The sequence below is a fragment of the Dendrobates tinctorius genome, unplaced genomic scaffold (genome assembly GCF_039654945.1).
Source record: "Dendrobates tinctorius isolate UK_male_01 unplaced genomic scaffold, ASM3965494v1 ptg000127l, whole genome shotgun sequence".
Lineage (NCBI taxonomy): Eukaryota > Metazoa > Chordata > Amphibia > Anura > Dendrobatidae > Dendrobates > Dendrobates tinctorius.
The window spans coordinates 21,214,960-21,234,113 of NW_027361795.1; the positions used below are offsets into that span (position 1 = coordinate 21,214,960).

The window sequence follows — 19,154 nt, forward strand, 5'->3', positions numbered from 1 at the left end:
GGTCACACGCCTTGCTCCTTGTTGTTCGGCTGAACAGGGAAAAAAGTCACGGAGTTGGAACTGGAACCAGGAGAGAACTACCCACAGACAGGGCTGTCTACCTGGGTCCGAGAACATCGTCACCGTCTACAGACCTTAAATAGTCTGGTCCTGACATGGCTCCGGGAGCTGGGGCACTCTGAGAAGCTTCCTCTCCGGGGGGACAGATCTTCAGGTGGGTGACAGGGTGTTGGTGCGGGAAAACTATCCCCATGACAAACTGGAAAATCAATGGGAGAGTAGGTCATACAGAGTGAAGCGTCGGGTCGGTGCGGAAGGACCTGTGTACAAGGTTTTTCCAGAAGGAGAAGAGAATGCGCCCACTAGGGTGGTCCATAGGAATATGATCCGGCCATGCCTCTCGGAAGATCCCATCCTGAGGGAAGGAGCTCCTAAAGTTCCTGAGGAGGTAACTCCTATGGCTGTAGAGGATGAAGAAGAGGAATATTTTGTGCAACCATCTGGAGATATGTCTACAGATTAGGGTCCCGAGACCCCAGAAGCAAGCGTTATGGCGGATGCAGATTCGGCTTTGTCTCCACAAGAAGACTCCACTATTCCTTCCAATCTACGCCACTCCGAATGAACAACAGCTGGACAGCCCCCATTTGGTACAATCAGGATCAATTCATTTGGCGGCAAACCGCTAAAATCTCCAGCTATGCTCAAGATGGCTCGCCCGTGGAATGGTGAGTGAAAATAGGGGGGTGTAAGAAGACGAGTCAAGATGGAGTCAGCTGTGTGCAGTGTCCTTTAAGGCCGGAATTATCGGGGCTGTCACCACTATTGGCAGGAGAGATTTCCTCTGAAAGGGAGAGACCTTTCTGCCAGACAGCAGGGGGCGCGGGGTACAAAAGTAGAACTGAGCGCGGGAATGTGGCAGACTTGGCGGGAAGGCGACAGGGGACGGTTGACTCCCTCTCCGCTGCTTATACTGACAACTCCACTTTTCCCAGACCTCTGTGTGCTGACCTTGAGACTTCTTGTGACGCTATTAAGTTACCGTCTGTACCCGCACTATTGAATACCCCTATGCTAGCCAAGATACCGGATCAACTGCTTAGAGACTACTCTGAGAGACCACTGGCTGTTGTGGCTTGTACACGTGCTCACGACCCGTGCCCGGCGCCATTTTGAAGCATCCACATAAAGGACTGTTTTCATGTTCCAGCGCACTCAAGCCAAGCAGGACTGCATCCATTGACACTGTCGGGTGGCAGTGTTACTCGTTTTTCATAGCAGAGCAAGAGACTTTGTTCATCATTTGAGACGCTGCCGGGAGATTTTCCATCCTTCCCCTTGCCAGAACTGCAACCAATAAGTGTCCCATTTATTTTGTATATTCTTTCGCTGACTGCCTTTATCTCCCTGCGTGGAGTATTACTTGTTATTGATTGTCCAGTAAATCCTTGTTAACCCCTTCTGTCTCCGGTTACTCACTGCATCCCACGAACTGTGTGCCCCTTAGGCTGGTTTCACACTTGCGTTTTTTTGCGCTGTATTTTAGTGCTAAAAAACGCATGCGCTTTTTTTCCTATATTTTGCATGGGATGCGCTTATGTGCGCATACACGTGCGTTTGTATGCGTTTTTGCACGCATGCGTTTTTCTGTGGTGTGCGCTCGGGTGCACAAAATGCATCCTGTTGCATTTTTTGGGCGTCCGACTTGCCTCAAAAAAACGCATGCGCGCGCAATGCGTTTTTTTACAGCAAGACACCCATTGTAAGTCTATGGGTGCACATATGTGCGCATTGGCATGCTCATGTATGCTTTTTTTGCGCATGCGTTTTTTTGTTGACCATTGGTTAGACAATGGAAATTAGGGGTTTGGGTTAGAGTTAGGGTTAGTTAAGGGGGTTTAGGGTTAGGGTTTGGGTTAAATTAGTATGGTTTGGTTAAGAGTTAGTTAGGGTTTAGGGTTTGGGTTAGGGTTAGTAGGGTTTGGTTAAGGGTTAGGTTTAGGGTTAGGGTTAGTATGGTTTGGTTAAGGGTTAGGGTTAGGGTTAGTATGGTTTGGTTAAGGGTTAGGGTTAGTATGGTTTGGTTAAGGGTTAGGGTTAGTAAAGTCATGGTTTGGGTTAGTGTTAATCCTAACCCTATCTTGATTTTTTTGGTGAGGCCAACTAATGTTGGAAAAAAACGCAAACGCGGTAAAAACACACTAAAAACGCATACAAACGCATAAAAACACTGCGTTTTTTTCATGCATGCGCATAAAAATGCTTGAAAAAAATGCAGCATTTGTATGCGTCTGTATGCGTTTTTTCCATGCGTTTTTTTGCGGGAAAAACGCGCTGCAAAAAAAAGCAAGTGTGAAAGTAGCCACTGGCAATTCCTAAGTTCAAAAGGCGAGCATATTTAGCAAAGGGGATTGGCCAACATTGAACTGCTGCGCTATTCCAAGTAGTAGTACTTCTTACAAGTGCAGGAGTTCGTGAAAACAGACGCCGTGATCTTCCGGCCCCTCTCTGTTGCGGTATTCCCGAGACACCTGCTCTTTTGGCGGTAAAGAAGCTGCTTAAAAAAAGCAGGTTTTGCTGCATTTTATGCTGCTTTTTTGCTCTTTCTCATTGCTTTCTATGGATGCAAAAATGCTGAAAGAAATGACATGCTGCAGTTTTCAAAACCACAGTAGTTTCCCAATTCTGGCAGGAAAAAAAAAACAACGTGTGTGCATGAGAGTTCTTAAATCTCATAGCTTTTGCCTGTTTTGTAAAACTCAGCTTTTAATTTGCATAAAAAAGCAGTAAAAAAAGGCATCAAAATTGCAATGTGTGAACATAACCTAAGAGTTAGAACCTATCCTGATTGGTTACACCTTGTCACGGTGGGATGGCTTTACTCTCTTTTGATCAAAAGAGTGAAAACTAAGTACCCTATGTTATTTACATGTACTAATTACCAATTATTATTTACTTAGTGCAGGGTAATTACCCATTGTTTTTATTGTAGATTATTGTCTGTTAATGGCCACAGTGTGAATATGTACCTACCCATTACACGTATACCAAAAATTGTGCTGACCCATTTCTATGGTTTTGTTTAAATTCAAAACAATATAAAAGATGTTTCTCATTCCATTTAGTTATTGAGGTAACTTACCAGCAGGTATGTGCACATAGATCGTCATATATTATAGGCTGGTTTACATCTCCAGGAGAGGGCAGGTTGTAAACGGATTGGTTTATGCTGTTAAAAAAAAAAAGTTTAACACATTGTAAATAAATGTAAGTTTTGCAAACTGCATTTGTCATTTCAGGAGAACTTGCTGCAGAATGTCTGTGTCTGTCCCTCTAGCTCCTCATTATTCTACCCCTTTCTCTCTTCATAGAACTTTATGAGGTCCAACTGTCATCTCATATCTCAATAATAGGAAAATCTGTTTATTCTGAACACAAACTTTACAGAAGGTACCCTTGAATTTAGGTATGGATAAGTTGCTATGGCAGCTGGGGGCGAGCTGAAGGCCCCTATCGCCCCATCTTGGTTCTTCTCTCAAGTGATATAGCCATTTCCACTATTAAATAAGAAGGATGAGACCAAAAAGGAAAGCAAAAAATTAAATAAAAAATGATTTTGAAATATAAAAAGAGTAACATTTTTAAATAATTCCCCTTTCCAAGTTTTAAAATAAAGGAATAAAGAAAATAATAAAAAACATAATTGATATGACCAGAATCATAAAAGTATGGTCTATCAAAATATAAAACTATCTAAAACATATGTTGATCCTACAAAAAAATGGAGCACTGTGCACCAAACTCAAATATAATAAGAGTAACAGTCATGTTAATACAAAAAGTTTTAAAACTTTATTTCTTACTAATATAAAAAAAATGTGAACAATACACAATGTATGATGAGTAATTGATGAAGACAAAAACAAGCGACACCGGGCTTGGATTTGACACATGACAAAAAATTAGTTCAATGTATACATATAATTCTTACATCTGACTGGTGGGAAAGCGTATATACATCTCGGACAATACTATGAAATAGCCACAAGGTTGCATATTAGTACAAGAACAGTGTTCTCACAGTATTTGTCCAGGAGTAAAAGCAGAAAGAATAAATAAATTGTGTCAGTGTATGAAGCAGTATCCAAAATCTCTAGGCATAGATAACCTGCAGGAAAAAATGCTTAACAATGTGGGGAAATTATATGGTGAGTGTTTATGCCGTCACCCCGACGCACGTGCGCATTTTGGAAAAAGCCCAAACTGCACCACAGCTCTGTATGCTGTGCAGTGGTCATAATCAGAAACTGCAGCTCATCTCTATTTGAAGTTAATTGAATCTGATCTCCAATATCCGAGAACAGACAATACACAGTGTATAGAGCTGTGGAGTCCTGGATTCATATAGTCTTTACTTGCAGCTGCCATGGGACCTGATTGTATGGAGTAGAGTGTCACAATGGGTGTTACTGATATGATATTGATGACATATTCTTAGCGCAGGTCATCAATATCTACATACTAGACGACCTTTTAAAAGATCCAAAAGATTGAGCTAATGAAGTCTGTGTACTATTGATGGCAAAAATATCAATGCAGACTGTAGTTTCTTTACTTAATTTGAGGATGACCTGAAAGTGCAAGTTTATGATGGAATAAGGAAATATAAGTCATATACATACAGCATGTGGCCAGTTTATGACATATATCATGGAGGGAGAAAATGTACAGTTAAGGAAATGATGCACAGTGGAGAAAAATGTTGAAATGTTACAGGTAATTTTTCATGTTTCTACACTAAATTACATACCGTAATAAACATTTACAGATGCCTAAAGGATGATTGTGTACTTTAGACACTCTGAATATAAAACTAGATATGGATTTAGTATTGACTGTAAATATGTAGATTTTACAGCAATATTAGCAAAATTACAGATTTGAGAAAGATTCACAAAAGCGTACACCAGTAAAAAAAGGCAAGGAAATGAGGAAGGAAAAGGGGGTAGTGTGTGAATAAATTATATTGTTTTAAAATATAACTTTTATTAATAATTTTAACATTGGAATAATTGGAATTTATATAAATTGTTTATTCAGTATTGACCTGAACATACAGTGGATCATAATTTTATATTAACTGTATATTTTGGCATTGGTCCACTAAGAAGGCAAATGTGCAATGTCTAGGGTGTCATCAAATTTTACCCAAAGTCCGTTATCAAATTAGTTGGCTAAACCAAGGGATCATTTAATTAGCTTATTATCTATTATTAGAACATATACTATAGTGAAGCCACACTAGAGCCTTAGAAAAAGCCGGTAATATCGCGAAACGCGCATCAAGGACAGAATATTGAGGGAAAGTTAGCAGACAGTAGTGCCACAATATTAACTCAGCACAGCTAGAAGTAAACTTGCTGTGGTGTATACAGAGCAGTGATACACACACAGCACATGGACAGTGTGCACTATACATTGTACCATCTTCAATTACCACTGTCCAGCGTAGGCAGCATAGTGTAGTCAGGAACAATGCTGACAGCGTGTTCACAATTACGATACACAGTATCACTAATTACTATCAGCCTCAACTACATCGGAGACAAGTTAGGGACAACATTTGCAGTTTAGATTCATTATATTTGTTTTGTCCCCAACTTCATCCTGCCAGTACTCTATTAAATGTAGACATATTATTACTTGGCCGCCAACCCTCTATAGAGTAAGAATAAACCAATTATCTCTTGGTTTAGCCAACTAATTTGATAAGGGACTTTTGGCTAAAATTTGACGACACCCTGGACATTGAACATTGGTTATTTTAGTGAACCAAGACCAAAATATACGGTTAATACAAAAGTATCATCCACTTTATGTTCAGGTCAATACGTAATATACAGTTTATAAAATTTCCAATTTTATATTACTTTTTGCAATTATTAATAAAATTTATCTTTTAAAATATAATTTTTCATAGTTCTCCCTTTTCCTCATTTACTTGAAATATGTAGATTATACCGGTGTATGGAAAACATCTAAAATACCAATAAAGTATAAGAAAATTGTTATCTTTACCTTGATAACGTGATAATTTCGTGTACTGACATAAAGTCTTGTAGAGAAAATAGACATGAAGGCAACATCATAGTACTAATTACGGGGTACAAAGTTATGTTTAACGCTAACTGCTCTCTCCTCCTGTAGGCACAAGTGACTTGAAATGTAGTTGGGTACGTTGTGATTATGCTTTTATCCTGAACACCAATGTGAATTATGTTGGAATAGTAAAAATAGTCCATATCCATCTGAGGAGACAAAATAATGCAAGTTCTCGCCAGTGCAATCAATATACAATATACTTTTCTAAGAAAACATTAGTCCATGACAGCCATTTTGGTTGGTTGTATATAAAAGACTAAAAGATCTTAAGGGATCCCGCTAACATTTTACTGTGAAAATAACACTGCACAGGGGAATGGAGTTTGCTGGACTTTACGCATTTCTCTCTTCCAGCGCCAAGTCAGACGCCGGGCTCTGGTAATGACAAAGGCAGGGCCACTTTTAGACAAAGTGTGGTCTGTGGCTGAAATAACATTGTAGCCCTAAGTGCTAACGTATTACAGCACGAAGATTTAGGGTACATTTACATAAATCGATTTCACAACGTTACACGTACTAATTTGACTATATTCAAGACACTCAGTGCTTGTTTACTGGCTTCTTTGCAAAAGCTGACAAAGAATGATGGGGCTAGAAAGATGCCCAATATGATCGCTGTGTCCGTGTTCAGTCTGACATTTCTGGCAGCTTGTGTCCTATTTACATGTCAGCAATGGGATGCCAATAAAGATTATTTTTGGTTCGGAATAAATGATCAAATCACCAATTATCTGAATATTTTGCTTGTTCGGTGGGTGATTGCTGACATGTCTATAGCTATGAATGCTTGTTTGTGTTCCATATGCAAATTGCCTCTTCAGAGAGAAAGAGGACTTGAACTCTATAGCGCCACCTGTTGGTAGTACCGATCCTACAAGTCACAATCAACCCTTTAACGAGTCTTTTAATATGACTTAGGATAAAAGCCAAATCAGAATCTCAATTTGCAGACACGGTGTTTTGGGCTATTGGCCCTCGTCAGTGCAAAGTATGAGAACTGATCTGGCTAGGTGAGAGGCTCTGGACTGAGGTCTAAGGGGTAAGGCTTCTCCTTGTGGAGAGTGACATACCAGCTCTGGCTTGTCAAGGTAAGGAGGCTTATTCGCCGTGCAATGCTTCTCTGGGAAATTTAATATGCAAATTGCCTCTTCAGAGAGAAAGAGGACTTGAACTTGGACTTGGACTTGAAGAGGACTTGTTTGTGTTCCAAGCATTTTTAAATTTGAGCGCTATAGGCATACACTGGATGTTACAGACACACTCTTTGGTATACTGAACCTGCAGCACAGTAGAGTCTCAGCAGTGGCCCTTTTGGGGATTGGGGCCCTGGGCAATTGCCTGCAGGGCATCATCCTGGAGCACCATTCCTAGTGTACGAGCACAGGACTGTGATACCATTAATGAGAATCAATCATCAGGTTTTTGTTATGTAATGTAATAGCAGCATAACAGAGAGCCTGATTCAAGCGATGTATCACTTAATTTACTGAGTACAGCAGTTGTCACCGAATCACATTTTTCTCCCTTGCAAATCTAGCATAGCTCAGAATGCTGAGCTGTGTATAACCCCACCCCCACCACTGATTGGCAGCTTAAAGTGTACATTGTATTTGACAGAAAGCTGTTAATCCATGATGGGGATGTGGTTGGACCAGGAGGCACAAGACACCTAGTCCTCTAGTGATAATCTACTACTGATAAAACACTGATTGCATTGAAGCCGCAAAACACAGTCTATTAAAGAGGTTGTCCACTACCTTGACTCAGTTACTAGTTTTGCCCTAAATGCTTAAGGATAATGCCCTTAAGAGCCCCATACACATTTTCTGATAAATTTAATATTGTTTTATGCCTTTTTGCTTAGATTTCCGTTGTCATAGTGAGTCCAGCTATGATGTCATAACAATCAGTTCCTCTTCTGAATCATCTGCTCCCCTTCTTACTACATTTTCCATCAGTCCTTGTTCTGGGCTGCAAGCCAGCAGTGCACACAGACATGTGACTCGGCCTACACCCCTCCCCCCATCTTTACACACAGGGTCATCCCTATCTATTGTATATGACACTGAAGGAATTGAAATAATACACAAAGCACCATTACAACAACCATGACAATAAAGATCATCCCCTACTCCCCCATACTAGCATGGAATTTGGGATGGATCAATGTATGAATGGGGAGAGATCTGAATATAAAGAATCTCCTTGCTATTGGTATAATGAAGACAATTGATTAACACAGGCAATATCGTACACCAAAAACAACTGTTTAAAAGCAACAACCTGATTAAATTGCTAATAGCTGAAAATGTATAAAATACCTTGTAGGAAAATGATGGCTTTATCACAGATTAAATAATAAAAATAAAGTTGCCAAATGGAGCAAAATATAAATAGCAAACTAAGGTGAGAGATAGGAGTTAAAATACCCTCACCGTGTGTTATAAAAGATTTGCGTGTGTCCATATGATGAAAGACCCATAGTAGTTGTCCCATGGATATAGCAACTAGATTAATTCAGTCTTTGGTGTATGGCATCGCCTGTTAAGCAGTTGTCTTCATTATAGTAATAGCGCAGAGATTCTTTGCTTGCTTTATACTGGTCATTGTTATACTATTACATGGTGCGCAGAGCCATAATTTATCTCCAGCAGCAGTGTGTCAGCACTGCATCTTGAGTTCTTTGATTGCGGGTGCTGGTGTACTCACTATATATATTAGTAAGAGACAATATTCATGTTATAAAAGGGAATACAGCAGGGTGTATATACTGTAGATTACACAGGGTGTACAACAGTATGTGTACATGTATATACACCTTGCTGTATATGTAGGGAAGTGGACTGACTTATGGACCTGTCTGCAGTAGCAAGGTGAATGTACAATGTGCCATAAAAGTGCTTGACGTGGACTGCTATATATGGATGTGGGAGACAGCTAGAGACAGTAGAAGATGGTGAAGTACTGGGTTTGGCCACTAGGGGGAGAACAAGAAGAGCAGGAAAAGAAGACGGTGTAGTACTGTAGTTTGGCCACAAGATGGAAGCAGGGAGCAGTGAGGAAAGGGCTTAACAACAGCTTAAGGCTACGAAACCGCAGAGTCATGGGGGCGGAGTTACAGGAGCTCTAGAGGGGAATTTCCAGAGAGAGGAATAAATAGTTGCAGAGGGTTCCAGAAGCAAGCCAGTCCAGGAGGAGGAGCTCAGGAGAAGAGGAGACAGAAGGAAGAGACGGACAGAGAAGAAGCTCCGGAAGGGACTGAGGAAAGAGACAGTCAGGGGGGTGGCCCTGACAGGAGAGCCGCAGGACAGAGAAAGCCCGGGGGTACCAGACGGACGGACTCAGACAGGGGAAGCGCTGTGGCCGTGGGCCTAATGGCAGCCACAGTGAAAGAACCGCGAGGGATGTCACTGTAGAAGAAAAGGAGAAGTGAAAGGTACCCGGGCCTGTGCATGGAGGTTGTCGTGCAGAGGACAGCCAATAAAGAGGACCTCTTGAACGCACATTGGTTTCTGTCTGCGGCGAAAAAGGGACCACCCCCCAGTCGGCGCACGTACCTACATATATATACAGATAGGAGAGAGAAATGGTGGCATTCGCAGATACTGAGTGAGCTCTGCTGAATGCAGCCCTGCCCACCCATGTGTCAAGCCCCACCTACCCCACTAGCTGCCAGAGTCTGCAAGTGAAGGAGAATCTGACGAGACATCACAGGAAGCAGGAGATTCCCCGCCAGAGGTCATGTGACCAGAAGAGCAGTTCAGGTTACAGCAGGATTTGCTAAAGAGAGAGATTTAGTGAAGCACTCATCTATGGGAGTTAGTTTATATCATAGAGACATGTATAGCAGTGGCCCACTCCTTTAAGTCACATATTGTTAGACTCAGGCTCTCTTTCCCTACATCATGGTCCGCTCAGATTACGTAGCAACCTTTAAGTTATGCCATTGTGGGAGGAACAGCCCCCGTCGAGTGTCCAGGCCGGAACCAAGGGATCCGTCATCTAGGTTCCGGGGGAAACTATTCCCGGGGGACAGAGTTTGGGGATGGATCGTTGAGATAGACAGATGGGCTAGGGGAGGGGCCAGTATAAAAGGAGCGCCAGTCACAATGAGTCAGCAGACCGGGACAGAGGCAGCAGGAGACCGTGGAAGCGACTGAGAGCTAGAGCGACTTACCAGTGCCAGGGAAGACGCTCACTGAGGACTTCAGAGAGACGGCGCCGAGACGACCGTCCGAGACTTGCTTCCCCACTCCAGCCCGCGGCCACTGCCGCTCCAGCTCGCCCGCAGCCGCTGCCGCCTCACCACAGCCCGCGGCTGCGGCCTACCCGCGGTCACCCGCGGCCATTGCTGTCCCGCTTTGGCCCGTGGCTGCGGCCTGTCCCCCCCACCCGCAGCCACCCTGCTCTCACCAGTGGCCGTGGCAAGTCCAGTGCCGTCGGCAGCCACCGCTGTCTCGCTCCAGTCCGCGGCAAGGGCCGAGCCTCTGCTCACTGCGGAGTCCCCGTCGCAGCGGCTAGCTGCACAGGTGGCCTGTCACCAGCCACCCCGCATCGCTGCTGCTTGCCCCCGTCCAGGGGCTGCGGCCTACTCGTCCAAGGACTCCTCCGGGGCCGGAGGTGCCCCAGCGCCACAGGAGCGGCGGAACGATCGAAGACTACGCCAACTCTTCAGCAGCTGGGCCCAGCGGCTGCTCCGCCGAAGAACGATCGTCCAGAACGCCGAGGGATGTCAGGACGGCTAAGTTGACTATATAGTTAAGGACCCGTAGTTGGCCATACCGCGGCCCTATAGTGACCGGCTCTCGCCGGACGTAGTCGTGTTCTCCTCTGTGTGAATTGTATTGAGCCCCTGCGAGGGCAACCCTTGTTACCCCCTTTGGTTGAACAGGCTGAGACTGAGGAAAGTCCCCTTTAGGCCTATAAACGTTATTATAAAAGCACCAAACCGACTCGCGACTCGTCACTGCATCCTGCGTACCTGCTAGTACCACACCACTGTGCTGAAACCATACGGACCCAGGCAAAATATAGAGAACACAAAACTTTCTTACCGTCATCACAGTCCCGCACCATCCATCCCCTGGGTATAGTTGCATACTTTGCACTCTCCGATTATTAGTGTAACTTGTATAGGTGAGCAACATACAGATGCTGGAATTGTTTATTAGACTGATTTCATTGTAATTATATCCGAGGGCGGTAAGAAGGCATTGGCTGATAGAAACCACCATTACATCAGGATCACACACAACTGATATGTTCATATCCGCTATTGCTGGCAACAAAGACAAAGTACGGAGGGTAAGAGAAGACAGACAAAATTACACTAATAAGTAACCATTTCATATATTTCATAATCTTTGCAAAACTAGATGGAAGATACTGAATATAAATACAACCTGGAATGTATTTTTTGTACATTTCAGATGTTCACATACTTGTAAAATTTTCAAGAACTAAGTGGTAAAAGTTAAATACTGTAATGTGGTCCTGTGGATGGCACCACCAGACTACACAAAGGGAGTTTCTATTCTGTTACTACAGAAGCAAACAGTTGTAGTGAACATTATTGGCCTCCTTGATTGTTTTTCTAAGAAATATTTACAAAAATAAGTGGATAAGAACCAGCTCTGCATCATTAGAATATATAGTAACATGTTCAAAAATATTCATTATTCAACATAAGCGTTTACCTACATAGAAGAGAAAAAGAAGTTTGTGAATTTAGGGATACACCAAATATTAATGAATATTCCACCTTTATTAGAAAAACAGACAAGCCAAAACACAAGAAAGGTTAAAACCATTTAAAAAGCAAAACTGGCAATAGCATATGAACAAGATCAAGTTAGGATAAAAAAAGATCTCCACCGTCAAGATCTTAAATAGTAAATGGCAAATTGTAAATTGTAAGGTATCTATACTGATATCATCAGTCCAATAAGGACCAACAAAAGACTTATTTCACATAAGCTTGAAATTCAGGCAAATAATGTAGATATTTAAAAACATAAAAGATTAAGCCGACTACACTACGTTCCAAATTATTATGCAAATTGGATTTAGGCTGTGTGCGATTTTTAAGTGTTTTTGCCGCGATTTTCGCAGCAAAAACGCTGTGAAAACGTTTAAAAATCGTGTACAAAACGCCCCCCCATGCATTCCTATGACATTCCGCACATGCTGTGCTAATGCTGCGCTTTTTTCCGCGGCGGAATCCCATCGTGGATAAAATCGCAGCATGCTCATTCTTTTGTGTGGAATCGCAAAGAATTGCAGCGATTCCGCACCCATAGGAATGCATGAGAATCGCTTACTTCCCTCATGTGGCTATGCCCGCCATGCGGGAAGTTAAGCATCTCATGTGCGGTTGGTACCCACGGTGTGGAGGAGAGGAGACTGTCCTCCAGGCCCTGGGTACCAGACCCCTGTAAAAAAAGAATAAAAAATAAAAAATCGGGGTATATTTACCTTCCGACGTCCCGCGCTGCATTCCCGGCCTAAGCGTTCCCAGTAATGCCTTGTGGCAAGGTCCTGTGATGACGTAGCCTCGCGTGACTCTAGCGGTCTCGTGAGATCGCTATAGCAACGCGAGACCAACGTCATCACAGGTCTCGCAAGGCATCGCTGGGAACGGGAGCGTCGCTGAGACTGCGCGGGACGTCGGAAGGTAAACTTACCCCGATTTTTTATTTTTTTCTCATTTTAACATTCTATCTTTTACTATAGGCGGCCTCACTATGTTTGATGAGTGTGACCAACCTGTCAATCACTTTCCAAGCGATGCTTCAAATCACATGGAAAGTGCTTGAATATCGCACGCGAAAATCGCAGTAAAATCGCAGTGAAATCGCGCGAAAAAACGCGCAATTTCTTGGAAGGAGTCCGGTTTTTAGTGTCCGGAAAAAAACGCTACGTGGGCACATAGCCTTAGGCTTCATAAAGATTTAATTTTTTGTTTTTCAAATATACTCATGGATGGTATTGTGTATCAGGGCTCTTTGGATCACTGAAATCAATCTCAAATGCCTGTGATAATTAGGTTACCAGTTGAGCCCAATTAAAGGAAAACTATTTAAGAAGGATGTTCCACTTTATTAATGAGGCCACAGGTTTCAAGGAATATAGGAAAGAAAAGGATGTATCTGCTGCCAAATAGACTTGGATTATGTATGAAAACATTACATATTTCATGAGAACTTAAGCATGATCATCGTACTGTGAAGAGATTTGTGGCTGATTCTGAGCACAGATGTGTTCATGCTGATAAAGGCAGAATGAGGAAAGTGTGTGTGTGGAGTGTGTGTGTGAGTATGTGTGTGTATGTGTGTACATATGTCCGTGTACATGTGTGTGTGTGAGTACATGTGTGTGTGTGTATACGTGTGTGTGTCCCGCAGCTGCCTGCCACCCACCTCCGTGCAGTCACAGCTGGCAGGAAAGAGGGTGGTTTGCGGCATGTGCTGGAGATGTGAGTACATGTGTGTGTGTGTATATGTGAGTATGTGTGTGTGTGTGTGTATATGTAGGTACGTGTGTATGTGTGTGTGTATGTACGTGTGTGTGTGTGAGTATGTGTGTGTGTATGTAAGTACGTGTGTGTCTGTATGTGAGTACTTGTGTGTCTGTATGTGAGTACGTGTGTGCAGCGCCACCAGAGGGCGCCCGCACCCCATCTCCAGCACAGGCCGCAAGCCACGGTCTTTCCTGCCAGCTGTGATAGAGGTGTTTGGGCAGGCAGCGGCGGGTCCGATAGGTCCAGCAGCGGCGGGTCCAGCAGCGGCGGCAGCGGGGGGGTCTGGCGGTGGAGGGGGGTCCCGGCGGTGTCCCGCTGGTGGTACTGTGGAAGGGCCTGGTACCACCAGCGGGTTACATATTGTAATACCCATCACTTGGGTATTCCAATATGGCGGTCGGCGTACTTCCGGTGCGGCGCGATGGATTGTGGGATTCAGGGACATCCAGACGGAAGTGGATGACAGACAATTTAAGGCAATTATATATATAGATCATTGGGAGGTTTCTTCAATAAAATTTGATGTATACTCTAACGGGTGATGACTTTTATTAGACTGACTGTCATTTGCACCGACCATTTAGGAAAATCAGAGAAAAAAATTATTATTATTATTATTATTTGCATAATAATTTGGAACGTGGTGTAGTTGTGGCTTTAAACCCTTATGAAGCCACATCTATAGTGGTGATACCGTGGTGTTTTTCTTCCCCACCATCTATCTTGGTTCCCCCATACAGGTGACTATCTCTTTGTGTTAACAATAGGTTGCTTATATATGGGAATATCCTCTACTGCTATCTATGTGGTAGTAATGAGTATCCTGGAAAGGTGCTTCCATTTCAGAGAAGGAGATGTCAAGGAAGAGCAACAAGACGTCATGAATGATAGATTTTCAGCAGGATTGCAATTGCTCATTTTGCTTATCTACCCAATTAATTCTTCTGTTTTCTCTGCTCTATGTAGTCTACTCACTCGGGCAGACACTAGAGGCAGAGCTCCATGAAAATGAGCCGTACACTAAGAGAGTAGGCTCACACAAGTTCACTAAAAATCTTCAGAGTTTCACCCAGAAAACTTGGACAATTATTCTCTCCCTTATCATCCGTGTGCAGTCCATGTACAATTTACAGCAGCTAATAATCATTTACAGTTTCCTATGTTACAGAATTGCAATATATCCATAAAAATCAGATGCTATGCTGTGTGTCATGATCCAAGGTGGATCTGACAAGTAAATGGACAAAGTGAACTTTTTCCCTTTGGCTTGGTGCCAAAGTGGGTTGATTGCCCCCGGTGGCCTTTAGAATTATTACACGTGGTGTCGTTCATTCTAAGTTGCCCCGGTGGTGGGGAGCGGTAGTACACTTTAGTGTCTTTGGTTTAATGTGCACGTAATTATAAATCAGGTGTGATGCTCTATAAATGAGTGTCAGGTGTGTTTGTTCACTGTTGGTGATATTGTGAGTTAGTCATTGTCAAGGAAGCCTGGGTGAAAGAAGGAGCTGAATGAGAGTCCTGGGCAGCCCTGCCAGAGGGGTTGAGTCAGCTATGGAGTCTGCAGGAAGGGCTGGAATGGCGTGGTGGAGTCGCAGTTTATGGTGTCAGCAGGAGGTGCTTGCATGGCTTGGTGGAGTGGCGACGATGGTGAGAGTTGCACTCAGCAAGCTGGACTTGGTTGCTGAAAACTGGACTCAAGCATGCTGGACTTTTTTGCAGAAGCTGGCCTCATCTTTGGGACTCTGTTTACTGGGCAGCTGGTGGTGGACTCTGCTCCAAGGCTGCACTATGGTGATGGATCCGGTTATGGTGATGGATCCGGGTGGAGGAGAAGATGCACGCAGGTGGTGGGCTCTGTTGCTAGGAGCGTACGCAACAGAGCAAAGCTAAGTGGTGTTCCCCCTGTATTGTCATTTTCCTTGTGTGTGTTTAGTGCAGTGGTGGGATTAGTTTCCGCACCGACCAATTCCCTAGTGAGGGTTTAGGGTCAGGGTGAGTCAGGGTTTTAAGGTTCCTGTGCGTCACCCGGTGCAGAACCGGCATAGGGAACCTTAGGAGTGCAGGGACTCTGGCTCAGGGGAGTGCAGGAGGTCTCCACGTCCCTATTCCCTATCGCAGGGCCCACCATTGTTAATGTTACCCAGGTTCCCCTTTATTATTTAAATTCGCCTTACTGGGGTTTCCAGACTATTGTATAAATACGTGTAATACCTAAATTCGCCAGTTGGAGGCAGTGTATCCAGCTGCACATCTTATTATTTAAATTCGCCCAACTGGAGGTGGTGTATCCAGGGTCACGTGTGTCATATGGGTTCGCCTTGCGGTACTCACTGCATCCAGACACACGTGACCGTGACATTATCACCAACCATACATTTTTTTCTGGTGAGTCCTGGCCATGTGCAGACCTGTGAGTAATTGCTGCTGGGCCTCACTGAGGTGAGTGAGGAGCAGCATGGTGTGTTAGAGCCGCTGCAGCAGTAGTTATCAGGGTCTGGGGCCTTCCCTTTGGCATCACCAGAAAATCAAATTGCGGCTCCCGCAAAGTAGCCCCTAGAGTCGCTGCTGGGGAGCGGGACTTGTTCATACAGGCGGACGTAACCAGACAGGTGGGTGGAATTGGTGTCCCCATGGTGCTGTCTGGGGTTCCCCGAGGTGAGGGGGTACGTCCCTGTAGTGAGCAGACTGGTGTATAGTCCGCGGGGCTCACGCCAAATCTTCCATACCATTGAAGAAGCCGCCCCGTCCTGGTCGTGTGGAGGCAACCAGAGAGTGTATTTCTCCTATATATTCCTGCGGCTCTGGCAAAGTGCCCAGTAGAGTCGCTGCTGGGGAGCGGGACTTGTTCATACAGGCAGATGTACCCAGACAGGTGGGTGGAGTTGGTGATCCCCATGGTGCTGTCTGGGGTTCCCCGAGGTGAAGGGGTACATCCCTGTAGTGAGCAGACTGGTGTTATAGTCCGCGGGGCTGATGCCAAATCTTCTATACCACCGAAGAAGCCGCCCCCTCCTGGTCGTGTGGAGGAAGGCGATCAGCGAGTGTATATTTCCTCCATATTCCTCTCCCCTTCTCCTCCAGGTTTGGAGCAGCAGGTGCGCTGCTGGGGAGTGGGGACAAATCTCAACCCTTGCCATTAACCAACCCTGGGAGGCGCAGACCTCATGGTGAAAGGGTTGGAGGGTAGTGTCCCTTGGTGAATAGCGGGGGTGTGAGTGTGGTGACAGCAGGGGGACGCCTCTGTTGTCGAGTCCAGAATGAGTTCACCAAAATATGACAAATGAATGTGTGGCAATAAACGTTCAGGTCCGGACCTGTGTGTGAACGAGCATGTATGGGTGGCCACCAAAAAACATCTTGTGGAAGTGTGTTGTGGAGTCTGATCAGCTCATAGCAAACATACACATACATAAACTCGTTCCCCAGGTCGGCGCTGTGGAGATGAGTGGTGCCTCCAGAACATGTATTGCCAATATCAGCAGTGCCTTTGTCATAAACCTGTAGTTTCAGGGGGTGGTGGGGTGAAACCAGGATCTGGGCGTCCCCGCTGTAGGTGTTTCCCTTATGAGGAGTGGTCTTGAGGGTCCAGAGGCCCGTCATTAAGGAGGGGGTACTGTCATGATCCAAGGTGGATCTGACAAGTAAATGGACAAAGTGAACTTTTTTCCTTTGGCTTGGTGCCAAAGTGGATTGATTGCCCCCGGTGGCCATTAGAATTATTACACGTGGTGTCGTTCATTCTAAGTTGCCCCGGTGGTGGTGAGCGGTAGTGCACTTTAGTTTCTTTGGTTTAATGTGCACGTAATTATAAATCAGGTGTGATGCTCTATAAATGAGTGTCAGGTGTGTTTGTTCACTGTTGGTGATATTGTGAGTTAGTCATTGTCAAGGAAGCCTGGGTGAAAGAAGGAGCTGAATGAGAGTCCTGGGCAGCCCAGCCAGAGGGGTTGAGTCAGCTATGGAGTCTGCTGGAAGGGCTGACATGGCGTGGTGGAGTCGCAGTTTATGGTGTCAGCAGGAGGTGCTTGCATGGCTTGGTGGAGTGGCGACGATGGTCAGAGTTGCACTCAGCAAGCTGGACTTGGTTGCTGAAAACTGGACTCAAGCATGCTGGACTTTTTTGCAGAAGCTGGCCTCATCTTTGGGACTCTGTTTACTGGGCAGCTGCAACTGGTGGTGGACTCTGCTCCAAGGCTGCACTATGGTGATAGATCCGGTTATGGTGATGGATCCAGGTGGAGGAGAAGATGCACGCAGGTGGTGGGCTCTGTTGCTAGGAGCATACGCAACAGAGCAAAGCTAAGTGGTGTTCCCCCTGTATTGTAATTTTCCTTGTGTGTGTTTAGTGCAGTGGTGTGATTAGTTTCCGCACCGACCAATTCCCTAGTGAGGGTTTAGGGTCAGGGCGAGTCAGGGTTTTAAGGGTTTTAAGGTTCCTGTGCGTCGCCCGGTGCGGAACCGGCATAGGGAATGTTAGAAATGCAGGGATTCTGGCTCAGGGGAGTGCAGGAGGTCTCCACGTCCCTATTCCCTATCGCAGGGCCCACCATTGTTAATGTTACCCAGGTTCCCCTTTATTATTAAATTTCACCTTACTGGAGGCGGGGTTTCCAGACTATTGTATAAATACGTGTAATACCTAAATTCACCAGTTGGAGGCGGTGTATCCAGCTGCACGTCTTATTATTTAAATTCGCCCAACTGGAGGCAGTGTATCCAGGGTCACGTGTGTCATATGGGTTCGCCTTGCGGTACTCGCTGCGCCCAGACACACGTGACAGTGACACTGTGGCTCTGTATGTCATCAGATTTTTTTTGCGCACGCATAGACTTGAATGGGCGAGTCTCATCTGACACATTGAAGAAACTAGTGCAGGCTGTGATTTTTTTCTTACGTAGATTTGGTTAGCTAAAAATAAAAGCGCTCATCTGCACTGCCCTGTTGAATAACATTGGTCCATTTTTTTCATGCACTTGGACTGAAGATGTGATTGTGTGAACAAGCCCTAAAAGATAAAAGTTCTCATTGCAGGAAAGAAGGTAGAAAAAGCAATTCAATTGTAAATGTGTTTATTTTTATGATGACTAACTAACTAAAGCAATATAAGAAATTGAGAATCCCCCTTTTAAGTTCAGCAGTTCTGCACCATTCTTAATGAAAAGAGCACTACAGTAAAAAGCCTCTATAATTTACCTCAATTTCTGGTGAAAACTATACCAGATTTTGGGGCCATGGGAGGTTCCACCAACATTTTTGAAAGATGGTGAAAATGGCAAATAATAAATAAAAATTGTAAATTCTGGTGGAAAACACAAATGTTTTAATACTTTTTCCACCAGGAAATTGCCCTGAAAAAAGAGGTCATTCTAGCCAGTATGAATGTTAATATCAGTGATGTACTTATTATATGTTGTGACAAAGTTATAAATGAAAGGAACTTGCATTCATAAATGTATAGGCCAAAAAGCAGTC

The 19,154-nt window shown here is 44.3% G+C and overlaps 1 protein-coding gene across 1 annotated transcript in view; it reads right to left on the bottom strand.

The window, feature by feature from the left end:
• The window catches only part of LOC141047477 (uncharacterized), a 236,674-nt gene that overhangs the window by 204,599 nt on the left and 12,921 nt on the right, over positions 1-19,154 (bottom strand). Inside the window, exons 5-7 of the mRNA XM_073542586.1 lie at positions 11,217-11,440; positions 6,079-6,308; positions 3,143-3,229 (exon numbers count right to left, since the gene is read on the bottom strand). Of these exons, the coding sequence (XP_073398687.1) occupies positions 3,143-3,229; positions 6,079-6,308; positions 11,217-11,440 (541 nt within the window). The remainder of the gene's footprint in view (positions 1-3,142; positions 3,230-6,078; positions 6,309-11,216; positions 11,441-19,154) is intronic.